The sequence below is a fragment of the Falco naumanni genome, chromosome Z (assembly GCF_017639655.2).
Source record: "Falco naumanni isolate bFalNau1 chromosome Z, bFalNau1.pat, whole genome shotgun sequence".
Lineage (NCBI taxonomy): Eukaryota > Metazoa > Chordata > Aves > Falconiformes > Falconidae > Falco > Falco naumanni.
The window spans coordinates 11,981,058-11,994,056 of NC_054080.1; the positions used below are offsets into that span (position 1 = coordinate 11,981,058).

Consider the following 12,999-nt stretch of genomic DNA (forward strand, 5'->3'; position numbering starts at 1 on the left):
TTCTCTGGGAGGGCTGGTTTAAAACACATTGAGGGCAGTGGATGTTGGCAGCTTTGTAGTTTGATCACAGAACTGTTATTCAGTGTCGGTCAGAAAATAACATTGCTATGTGCTTCTGTTAGAAGGCCACAGACCTCTTTATGTCATCTCACTCTGCTGGGAGAAAAACACCCAGTGGCATGCATTATTGGCCGAGGAGTGCATCAGATTCATGTCACAATAACACCTTTTGGTTTAATCTGATTATTTTTTATATGTTGTTAAACCTCATTAAAACTGGTTGTTTGTTTTTTTTTTTTACTTTTTTCTGTTAATTGTTTCTGTGTATACACATGTGGGTATACTGTTTTTATATGCGTTTGTGTGTATGACTCTGTGTGTGCATGAAAAATACATAAATTTTTAAGGGCCCATCTTGTACCAGACTCTGTAGGCTGTGCAGATCCTCATTTGCCGTATGCATGGAGTGATTTTTCACTCCAAGAACGCTTTGATTGCAGTGCATAGGCTTTCCCATTGGCATAGCTGCAAGCCAGAGACCACAAGAAGGTGCAGCGGGAACGGCCCAGTTCTGTTTGCAGGGGTGATGTGCTGAAATAAGCAGCAGACCGCTTTCCAGGCTGCACATGCAGCTCCAAAGCAGCCTCTGCTGGGTTGTTGCAAGCTGGTGGTACGGAGCTGCCTTTTGGGGAGAGGACCAAGGCTCTGCCATCTGCCTTCCCCAGGTGGGACCAGGCAATGTGCAGCTAGGCTGGTAAGGGGCAGCTGGGGCTTCCCTAATTCTGCCAGACAGCTCCTACCACTTCTGTCCTCCCGTGGCGTGGCTTTGCTCTTGTGTGCCATCCCCTGCACCTTCACATCAGCAAGTGCTTCATCGCATGAGTCCTCCCAGTTTGCACAAGGTGCGGCACTGGGAGCCCTGCAGGGAGGGCTGGCCCAGCTGGTCCCTGCCTGCCCCGTTGGTCCCGCCTGCCTGCGGCATGGGAGACAGGTAGCTGAGTGATGTGATGTGTTTTCCCTTTCTCTCCTGACCAGGTCCTTGAGGCAACCAGGGTGAACCGCAGGAAGAGTGCTCTGGCACTGCGTTGGGAAGCCGGCATTTATGCCAACCGGGAGGAGGACGAATAACCACACCGCAGTGTGAAGACAGCGACCAGGCACACCGAAACCAAAAAAAAGAGAAAGGAAGGAAAAAAAAGACAAAAAACCAACACAAAAGCCACCACGAAAGCAGCAGCATTTTAGTCCAGTATTTATTAAATACACAACAAACTCGATGCACATAGACACAGAAATGATCCAGCTCCTGGCAATCCTAGAACAACAGGAAAAGCCCACCTAGAAAATATCCCCTTCTCCTTCCCTCCATCCCCCGTCTGAAATAATGCAATGGAGAGGGTGCAGGGGGTGGAAACCCTGGGGGTGGGGGACAAGGGGGCTGTTGTCCCCATGTACCAGAGAGGCTGCAGGCACATGGTGGGAGGTCGACGTGGAGGAGCCTATGGCCAGGGCTTGTCCTCGTGCGTCCTGCTGACTGAATCGACAGCCCTGCCTTGCCCCTGGGACCCCTGTCACCCCAGCCGCTCCTGTTGGACCCTCCTGCAGTTCCTTTGCCTCCTACAGTTGCTGCACTGAGACCATCAGTGTTGCTTCGGCATACTCTTATCCAGCCACAAAACAACGATATTGCCCTCTGTTGCTGTTTCTTTGAGAGGATTGAAGGGTTGGGGTTTGGGACTGGGGTGTTTTTTGGGCAGGATGGATTCTGCTCCTCTTTCTAGTAATTTATCTGTTTCAAAGGAGGAAAAAAAAAAAAAGCAAACAGGGAGGCAGTTATTGCAAATGTACAATCTAGTAGACTCAGTACAACAGTCCTTGTGTTGCAAACACAAGCCATCACAATTTAGGAGTGGAATAGATGGGGATGAGAGCTAAGCCAAATGGATCACCTTAGCTTTAGGATCCTATATGCTTGCAATATCACCTGAGCTCCAGGTTCTCAGAGCATATTTACATAACAAAGTTTCTAAATAGAAAATCTGTATTTAGTGGATGACAACTATTTTTTGATGGTGGGGAGGGAAAAGAATGGCATATGGGTAAACTCTATGAAGATGGATAATTTGAAGTAGAAAGGTAGTGGGAAAGGGATACAAATAAAGGACATTTAATTTGTAAATGAGGCAATAAGTGAACTAAGCCAGCCTGTGGCCTAGAAAGAGGTATGAAATAAAGAAGAAAGATAGTTACGTCTTCAACTATATTTATACAACATAAAAAGCCTTTGAAGTAGAGTGCTTTATGGAAGTCTTCACGTCTCCAGGCAACAAAAAAAGCTAAAGGGCATAATGTGTTGGAAGGAGTGAACAAGGAAGAGCAGACAAGGGAAGAAAACATAATTTTTGCCGTTCAGCCAGTGTTTTCAGTGCTACAAGCAAACCATAGAGCCTTTAGTTATTGCTTAGGCTTGGGATCAGCAGTGATTAGTATGGATCTGTGTGTGCGTGTGCATGGGTGTGTGCGTGTGTGTGCGTGTGCGTGCGTGTGTGTGTGTGTGCAGGCGTGTGCATGAGGCTGGCATACCAAAAAGTGTATGGCAGTGCATGTACTGATTATTTTCTCCAAAGCTGTTGTATCAGCTATAGGAATGAGTGCTAATTTCTTTTTCTTTTTTTTTTTTCTGAAAGGGGATATAAAAACAAGGCACTGAGTTAATGCAGTATTTGTCATATTAAAATTTGACCCAACATGGTATTTGCATGAGTCACAATTGCAAAGTATTGACCAGTTTTGTAAGCTGACAATTAGGAAAAGAAATGTGGTATTTATTCTTGTGCTTTGTATTTGTATGTAGTATAGAGGCTGCGGGTTTACTCTTTGTTTTCACGCAAGCAATACAATAAGAGTATTTTACAGCTGGGAACCATAATTTCTGGACTAGAAACCAACAAGTTTGGGAGGTGACAGAAAAAAAGACACGGAGCTTTTTTCTATATGAAATAATCTGTCTTTTTTATAAACAAAAATTCTTATTTTGACATCTTTTTAAAAAGTCATCTGCCAGGATACTGGTCCTCCCTTAAGCATTTCCTTGGTTTTATGACCTGCTGTGCTGTTTGATCCTGAAACAGTGAGCTTATTTAAAATGAGTACCGATACTGTGAACATATTTCTGGTGCTTTTCTTAAACAGAGCTTGCAACCAAATTATTCCCCACACACACACTTCGGTTCCTCCAGCATGTGATTTCTGTCCCTGGACACAATCATTATGAGGCTTATTTTCAGGGAATTGTAGCAAATACAATTACATATACCCGTTAACTCGGTTCTGTCAATTGTCTCCCTAAGTGCTCTTGGACAGATGAAAACCCTGCTGATCCGAGTGTTCACTGTGATAAGGGCAGCAAGCTTAGCTCAAGGATGCTCTCTAAACCCAGCTGCATGGGGAGGCACCATGCCTGTGAAGGAATTACATACTTGATGAAGCAGACCCGTTGTCCAGACATGGCAATCAACAGTGAACTGTGATTCCTGTCTGCAGGCAGGTTGTTACCATCAGACTAGGAAAAGCAACGCCACTAATGCAGCACTCTAGTGAGACCATATCTCATGTAGCCAGATTCATGAGTTCTGTGCATCTGTAACAAGAGGAGTCCTGGCTCCGTCCATCCTTTAGGAGAGCTTAAGTGAGACTGGGAAAAAGGGGTTTCCTGAGCAGAGGAGACAGCCCCTGTACTTACAGTGATGTGGTCTTGCACCAAAGGATGCTCTTCAGACTTGCTCCCTGAAACTGCCTTCCCAGGAGCCTGCACCTTTCTTTTCTAGAAAGGGGATGTGTTGTTGGGGAGAGGCCAGGCAGGAGTCCTCTGTGCTAGAAGCATTTGCTTGCAGCTTCTGTGGCAAAAATATTTGCATGTATCAGTCCAGGACAGCCAAACTTTCCATCAAGCAGAGTTTTTCTCTTCCAGAAATTATGGACACTCATAGTCAGCAGCACACATTCAGTGCTGTGGTAACGCGAGTGCGATACAGTTTACCTGCCTCTGTTATTTCATTTGCATGCTACCAAGCTTAGGTGTTTATAAGTATACGCCAGTAATACATATCTATCTATATATAACTATATCAAATGCAACAAAAGAGCACTATTGCAGAGTTAACTTTGTCTCCACAAAAGAAACACTCAGATCCTTTTCCCTTGGCAAAGACTGGTTTTAATGAAACTGTGTATTGAGAAATAGTTAAGCATTAGCATTTGTGATTATAATCAGTTTGGGGTTACAGTGCAGGTTTTCTGAACAATTCGTTTTAAAAGTTGCCAGTTTGGGCTTCATCTTGCTCCATACTGACATTATCTGAAGGAAAATACAGTCACATCGGTGTGTTTGACAACCAAGTCAGCATCCTTATCATGACTTATCAACCAGTTTCAACAATACCTGGCTTTCTGTATGTTAACCACTTAAATGTTATCCTGCTTCTGTTTTATAGTGACTGTGAGGCCTACAATGCAAGTATATAATTATTTTCTCATTAAAACAGAAACCTGTGTTGTGTTTCTATAAAGCTGCCTGTTTCTTCATGTTCTTGCAGAAAGGCGTACCCCCACAAGCAGCATGCAGCTGGTGGAGGGTGGCCTGTGTCCCATCTCCCAAGGCAGTTGGTTGATCTCTGCCCCAGTTCTTGACTCTGCTTCTGTCCATCTATCTGGCTAGAGGCAGGAGAGATCTCTTTTTTCCTCCCTTCAGTGGTGTCAGCTGCAGATACAAGAGTATCCCTGAGTTTTTCTTTCCCATTAATGTACCTGGGGAGGGTTGCAGAGGCCAGATCTGCTTTGTGATGAATTGCACCTGATTTCTTACCTTGTTTCCTTAACATCTGCAGAAGCCCTGCCATGCCACATGGCAAAGCACATCATTTCAGCCAGTCATCCATTTCTCACATGCCCAGCTGCAGCAACCAGCAGCTTGCCCGTTATCACAGCCTCTCACCACCCTTTCATCGTCAGCTAGACCAAGCTGCCGTCGCATTTAGCTGTGAGAGCTAAAAGGTGCCAGGTACATGGCGGTTGCAGAACAGCCACAGGGACCTGTTGGGAACTGGGCAGGTTCATGCCACTGCTTCTCCCTGTGCTGGGAATAGCCTGGCATTTAAAATATAACCCTGCTCCACAGCCCACAGGAGGAGGTGCAGGACACCGATGATTTGGTGGGACTTGGCTAGAACCAAGTGCAGCAATTCAGCCTGCACTCTCTGTAGCCGTGAGCCCTCTTCTCTCTTGTGCAAGCAGTATAAGAAATGCCTACATTTCTCATCTCAAAGTCAGATGTGGATTTCCTTTGCAGTTAGAATATCCTGCTGACAGTCAGAAAATGGGTTAGAAAACAAGCCTGAAAATTTACCCACCAGTCCTGGTCTCTAAGAAGAAAAAGAGGTTATTGTCTTCTCAACACAGAAGAGGCTTTCTGTCTTCCTTTGCCTTTCCTTGCTCTGTGCTAAGAGGGATAGCTTATTGGACTAGCTGGCACACAGTGGGAAAGGGAACCCCTTCCAGACCTCTCCTTTGGGTTCTATGAGAATTAAAAGTGGAAATGGGACATGTGCAGGGGAGCGTTTAGGCATTGCCAAAGTAATGCAGTGACACCAGGGGGTGGCAGCAGCTCAGGAAGTTTTGCAATGCATTCTGCTGTTACCAGCTGTTGGTATTTGTTTAATAACACACACGTAGGATATCTAAAATCCCTGTCATCAAAATGGCATGCACCAAGCTTTAGAATATTTCTACAAAGTAGTGAAGCACTATAAAAGAGCCATTTATCCATCATTTCAGGCATAGTCCCATATAAGGTGAGGATATTGCACCTCTAATAGATGTAGGTGGCTTCAAAAGGCCTCAGCACAACAGAAAAGTAAATGGAGAGGCAAAGGATCTCTGCAGAGGCAGGCCTGACAAATGGCTTTAAAAGGAGGGAGAGCACTCAGTACAGTGTTTTCAGTTGTGAGTGGGAGCAGGAGATTAAAAAAAAAAACTACAAACAAGGTCTGTAGTGTAAGGAAGCCAAGTCAGAGCACCACAAACTGTAGCAAGGGAGGACAGGACTAGGCAGGACCAGAGCTACTAATGCTAGTGTGGACATTAGCACTAAAGATGACTTTCAGTTATGTCCTAGTCATTGAATTGACTAGGACAGGCAGTCCAGGAAACTTCCCCCTGAGTTAAGGTTAGTTACAAGTCAGTTAAAGACTGAACAGCATCCCAGCATTTCAGGTGGTGCAAGACCAGGGGGGCAGGGGCTATCCTGTCACATCAGCAATAGTACGGGGGGAGGGGGGTGGGGTGGGGCAGGGCAGATGGATGGACAGGGACACCAAATTAAAAAACAAACTAACAACCAAAAAAACCTAAGAAGCAACAGAAGATACCCAAAATGCCATCCGGACGTCCAGATCTCAGGGTCTGCTGCTAGCTCTGGCTGAGCCCTGATTAACTGGCAACGTAACCCACTGCTTTATCAATGGGGTCATCAGGAAGAAGGCTTTTACAGTAAGCACTGAATGTGGCATCAGTGTGAGCACTCCAGCCCAGTCCCAGGCATCTGTCATCTCTGCAGTGAATCCAAGGTGGTGTCCCACCAGAAGCTGGAAATGTTTCGGGCCTTGTTCCAATCTAGAATGTGGCAGTAGCAGTGAGAAAAACTAACGAAGGAAGAAAAATAATTGTGCGAAGCTACTTTATTATATAGCCTGTTACAGCAAACTGCATGAGGATTGCAGGGCAGGGATTTGTGCAGCAGCAGTGACATCTGGAGGATGGACCGCACTGACCATGGGAAGACCTTAATTTCCAAGGACTTCCCCTGGAAGCCAGCGTCTGGGATAGATGTGCTGACTGATGGACCAGTCACAGCGCCTACCAGGGCTAAGCTCGTTACGATAGCACCCGTGTTACTAGCACAGCAAGCCCTTCGGGATGAGCAAAGGATCAGGAGAAGAGCCGTGGCACATCTCATGAGCTTCCCAGGGGGAGACGGGTGGGATGGGGACCCTAGAAAATGCTGCTGTGCTTAGCATGCTCACTCAGTGCCCCAGGCATGCCTCCTCCTCCTGTACAAGCTCCTGGGGTGCACCAGACCTCCCAGCCAGTCCTTGTTGGGAGCAACTGCAAACTCTATTGCCTCAGCAGGCAGTTTGGTGAAGGACTGTGACTGGGCATGCAAAACACTCACTGTGGGGACTGTTGCTGACCTGGAAGGTGTGTGCAGGGCCAGGGGGAAGAGTAGGAGGCTGGAAACAGCTTCATGAAGACAGGAGGGTTTCATGTTGGTCTGCAGCAGACAGACCAGGGTGGTGCATTCCCCTTTGGGGTGACACTGACAAGAGGCTGTGGCTTAGAGTCGGGCAGGACGCTTATGTACAAAGGGCCCCAGCAAGCACTTCTTCCTCTTGTTGCATCTGAGAAACATGAACTCTCTCAGCCTTACCTTAAAATGAGCATCAAGTCCTCAAGCTGCAACTGAAACACAAGAAGCCAGGAAAATGCTAGCAAAAACACATGGATGATGACATAACCCTTGTGAAGCAGCATTTCACGGAACTTGTGTAAGGCTTCAAATTAACCAGTCATTAGAAAGGAGGGTGAGAGTGCGTGTCCCGGCGAAGCAGCATTGCCATGCAGAAAGGTGGATTTTCCTGATATACAGTGGGAATTAACTTGCCAGGGAGCTTTGTCACTCCCACATTGTGTAGAGGAGCCAGAAAGTATTCAGCCCTACTTAATTGGAGCGAAAGAAGGGAGGTGCTGAAGTAGGACGCTTGCTCCCTCCCTGGTAAAGCTTGTTTACTTCTAGGAGTGCAGCTTTGTGGTACAGCACCGGCCCAAGGTGGACCCACACTTTCACAGTATTACTGTTTCCTGCTCCCTGCCATCTCCTTGCCCTGTGCTGTTCCCTTCTCATTTTCATATGAGGCTACTCACATCCAAAACACGTCTGGTTTTGGGCAGCAAGACTAGATGACTTCCATGAGCACAGGTATCTCACTCTGCTTCCACTGAGCCTCAAGGGATGGAAAAAACCCTCTATCAGACCAAGTCTCCAACCACAGGTCCTGACTGACCACCACTGCAAGGCCCCATCAGCCTCCAATTGGGGTCTCTCCCAGGCCGGTTTCATCTCCTCAGGTATTCAACTGGATTTACACTTCTTTGCCAAAGCACCCCATGGAAGATGGATACACCAAGACCCAGGAGATGAACCTTAAGTGGACCAGATCCAAATGTACCAAAGCACCTTGATACCTAAATACCTCTAAAGACGGTGTTCTTTGAGGGCTGCTTGGCAGTGACCTCAGCTGGAAGCCCATGGATTGAGCTTGTGCCAATGCACTATAAAATGATGCGGGTATGTTAGTGGGCTTGACTTGAAATGGTGTTGGGGGAGGGCCAGGTGAAAAAAAAACTTCTTTTGGTTGCATTATTCATGTCAAAAGGGGCATGACCATAGCTTCTTTTTAATGCTGTGTTTGAGGAAAACAAGTGAGCCAAGCTCCAGCCATGGAGTGCTGCAGGAAAGGTAGACTGAGCTCGCATGAGGTGGAGAGGGTGTTTTTCAAGAGTAAGTTAATTGCAAATTGTAGGACTTGATGTATAAAGCAAGCAAGAATTTCTGGCAGGAATGGAGGGAAAGAAGGGGTAAGTAATGCAGGTCAGAGAAGAGTGGTATGAACAGTGGAAAAAAAGAAAGATAAGTAAAGGAAAATCTTGCTGATGGGAATTTTTCATGCAGGGAGGCATTTCTGAAGCCAACTGAAAGCACGCTCAGACGACGTTTGCAAAGGTATATGGCAAAAAGCATATTTACACAAGCTGTCTAACCAGACAAAAAACTCTGCCAGTTACAGCATGGGTCTCTCATGCTGCCGGGTCCAGACTACGGTGGTGCAGGACAACATTCAGGTCAGCTGTCCTTCTTGGCCACTGTTTGCTGAGACTTCAGCAGAAGGGAGCCAGGAAATAGCTGAACAATTTCACTGCTCATAAGCCCTGTGATTTATCGACATGAAGATTCTTTTGAGTTTATAAATTAAAAGATAAATCAATATAGTCTGTCTAAGCTTTCCAAGCTGTTTCCAAGGAATTTATTATCAGGATGCCCCAGCACTAAAAGATCAAAACAGCATTTCAGTGCCCCAAAAGGCTTTATTTTTCAAATCTTGCTTAATTGCTTGTTCCCTTCCTGGACAGAAGTATGAAATCAGTGTGGTTTTAAATGTCAGAGAGGTCACTGTCTTGGTTTACTCTGTAGGCATCTACCTGCTTTGCCCTAGGCTGCCCTGGTTATGTGTCCTTGCAGAGGGTGCCGGAAAGGTTATGACCAGGGGGACTTGTTAGCTGATAACAACTCCCACTGGCATCTTGGAGGTGACACTCAACACAAAATCCCTGAAAGTGATAGATACTGCCCCTTGTAAAGTGATGGTGTGGAAGTGCATCACATGTGGCAACGAGAGGCACAAGGCCACAACATCTGTACATGATCCAAGCCCCGCAACAGCAAAGCAACCTCATCTACAGCAGAACAAGAAAAACAAGGTCTTCTGGAGGGAAGAGCATGCACTTGACAAAGCCCTCAGCTGTGTCTTCTCAAATAAGTGTCTCAGGTCCTGCAACAACTGGGAAGCTCATCAGGTGTTAGCAGTCCATTGGGAGGTGACTGCCGCTGGCAGTCTTCCTTTCAAGGGCATCAGTAGCACTCAGGTGGTGACTGAGGTGCACTGCACAAAGGCAATATGAAATGGGTAAAGTGGCTGGGACATGTCTCTCCACCCACTGTGTGCTGTTAGCAGGAGTTACAAAACCACTCAGAGGAACTCACAAGGAAATGCAAAGGTTGTAGTGGGAAGAAGCGGTGCTGCTCTTGAACAGTATGGGCAATGTAACAATGGGCTATGCAACAGGCCATAAAAGTGTAGTCTTAGCTCAGCAAAGCTTTGAATACCCCAGAGTGCTGAAATGAAAGGGCAACGGAATATAGTAAACACCAGTAACAGCAGCGGTCTTGCCATGTAGCTTAAAATGTATAACTGTATATGTATTTATTCATGCTTGCTAGACATTGAAGAACTGCAGCCTGGAAAAACGTAGCAGCAACAATATTGCTGGAAAGCTGCCTGGACTTTCTTGTTTCCCTGGTACATTTTACCCAATACCTCTCTTCAACTCCAAAATTTCCTGCAGATACAAAGGGACCCTTCAGAGGAAGGAGAAAATGTGCAATGTTTAAGTCCCATTAATGTCTTTATACACATACTAGAGTCCTAAGGATACACAAAATCTGCCAAGACTGTTCATCCACTAGCTGCCTAGGAGGGTGCTAGCTAAAATTCTCCTGAGTAGCATGCAAAGAGACCTGCATTGCCCTATCTACATGAACTTTCTCCAGACTCTGGAGCTTCCTCCTTGTCTGATGCAGAGTTGCAGGCCTGGGGAACCCAAGACACATCTTTCTTGTGGGTCGAGCAGTGCCGACACCTCTGCATGGGGTTGCAGAGCCTCAGCAGCCCTTGCTGTTTTCCAGGGAGGTGTCCTCCAGTGCGGGGTCTGCAGCTTGCCTTGCCTGCTCCCTCATCTTGAAAAAGATTACCATTGGTGTCTTCTTCCATTACTGCCTTGCAGCAAAGTGGGTATGGACATGGTCCCCCATAGCCTCCCAGCCACCCTCATGGAGGATGCTGACACCTTTCCCTACTGTCCCAGGGATCTCTCCACCCTGCCAGCCCCAGACAAGTGCCCCCATGCTCAGCCTGCCATCTGGATAATTAGCCAGGTGTGGCTGCAGCACGTGTTAAAAAAATGGGGTTATCCCTGTTACCTGCTGTGCCTTGTGACACCAGGTCACCTGGAAGTCCCCAGCATCGACTGAGGAGTGAGACAAACAGTGATAGGTACTGCCATGCAACCTCACACCCTGAAACCAGCTTGGGCTGGGCTCAGCAGCCACCACCAGTTGCACTGAGCAGCTTGTGAGTGGCCCGTGGAGGACCTTCATGGCCCTGAACAGATGGTGCTCCGTAACCAAAGAAGGGGTTTGAGAGCTTGTTATCAAGTTTCTTGTGGTTTTTATTTCTGAGCTGCAGAGGTTCAGTAAACACTTCTCACTGGAAGACTTGCCACACGGCAAAAAAGGGTGTCAAGGCTCATAAATGTCACCAGAGTGTGCTGCAGCATCTGCAGCTTTTCAGTCATGCATGTGGTTTCTTAGGGTTTTTTAAACAAACGACCTGAATATGTTTGTCAGGATGTTGTGCATAAAATAGCCTGGAAAATTTAAAGATCCAAGTGACTAAAACCATAGTTAATCTTTCTTGCCAGTTCCTGTGCTCAGGATCTAGCCTAGCAGAGTATGAGTTACCATCTGCCTGCTCTGAATGTCTGGGGTGAGTGTCACTAAGGACTTACTGCAGGTGATGGCTTCAGCGCTTGGTTTACCTGCCTTCAAAATGTAAATTTAGCCATGCAAAGGGCTAATCTGAGATATGTCAAGTAAAACCAGCTGGATTACCAGGCAAAGGTGCCTCCAGAAGAACTAAGATTTAAAGGAATAGCTTATCTTCCCTCCTTTCCTCAAAAAGCACTATGCCTTACACAATGCACAAAGCAGAGCCTGTACCTTTAAGCATTTATGATGCTTTTGAATTTTTCCATCTCTCACCCTAGAAAATGGAGTGGATTCATCCCTTTTCTCTCCGCTGCCCTGACGTCCTCTGCCAGCTGCTATTCTCACCTCCATGGAGCTGCAGGCTTATGGAAAGATACTTACTCCCTCTAATTATACCTGGCTAGGGCTGAGTTATCTAGCAAAGGTCTTACCAGCTCAGAAAAATTAGTGCTCCTTTTTCCCTTGCTCTTCTTTTCTTCTCCCTCCCTGCTCACTCCACATGGATGGGTAGCTTACTATTTCTTTTTCCTCCCTTATTCTGCCACATTAACCTTTCCAATATGCTCTGCGTCCTCTAATTCACACCCACACTTAACAGATAGTTTCTCTCCAATCTTATAAATCCCAAGACAAATTTACTCACACACTCCTTCTTCTACTGAGCTTTTAATCACCCTTAATGCCTTTTCACAGATTTATTATTATTGAAATCTGTTTGAAATCTTTTTGGTACCCATTCACCATTGCCATAAAAGTTTCTAGACCTACATAAAAAATGAAAATGTGATGCAGACAACCAAAATTATTTCTAAATAGCTTTGCAGAACACTTTGGAAGCCGAGGGCAGTTTTTGATTTTGAACCAAGTTTTTACAGATTATTGACTGTAGTTCGTCCAGTAGTGAAACTTTTTAATAGTCATATTTTTGCTATGGTTATTTCATTTTTTCCAGACTGTCCAATTTTGCTTTATTCAACGTAGGGTTGCTTAAGCTATGCTTCTAGGATAGTTTATTTCATCCCATTTCTCAACTCCATTGCTGCCTGCACACTCTTGAACTTTGCAATGCTTCCATGCCAAAGCCATATATGTTGACAACAATTTAAAAAACACAGGAATATTAATGAAAAGGAGGATATGCACACAAAAAATATCATTTAGCACCAGGATTATCTGGGGCTTATCTAAGAACTACAGTAGGATTCGTTCTGTGTTCCAGCTGATCAGGCAGACACCAGGTACCACAAGAAGCTTTTTTTCCTGCTTCCATGGAGAGGATTAATGTTAAGGTACACAGCTGTCAGCAACGTTGATCGCCCAAATTCCTCAAGCTAAAGAAAAAAGAAGCCGGATCAACAAAAAGTGTGTCAAGGATGCTGTGTTTTGTCTTTCCAGCAGAGGGAGAAGCCCACAGGAGACTCAGACAAACCAGGTAAGCAGCAAACTCTGAAGTGGGAAACATAGACAAAAACATGACACCTCAGGGTGAAAGCAAGACAACACAGGTTTCTGGTGCTACTTGGTCAGCCAGCATCTGTCCCAAAGGAAACTGGACACTGCTG

The 12,999-nt window shown here is 45.9% G+C and overlaps 1 protein-coding gene across 2 annotated transcripts in view; it reads left to right on the forward strand.

Moving 5' to 3' along the window:
• Window positions 1-1,843, forward strand: part of PALM2AKAP2 (PALM2 and AKAP2 fusion) — a 271,951-nt gene extending 270,108 nt beyond the window's left edge. For both annotated transcript variants that reach the window (XM_040579712.1, XM_040579710.1), the window contains one exon: window positions 1,036-1,843. In XM_040579712.1, coding sequence (XP_040435646.1) covers window positions 1,036-1,128 — 93 coding nt within the window. In that variant the 3' untranslated portion in view covers window positions 1,129-1,843. The remainder of the gene's footprint in view (window positions 1-1,035) is intronic.
• The last annotated feature ends 11,156 nt before the right edge of the window (window positions 1,844-12,999 follow it).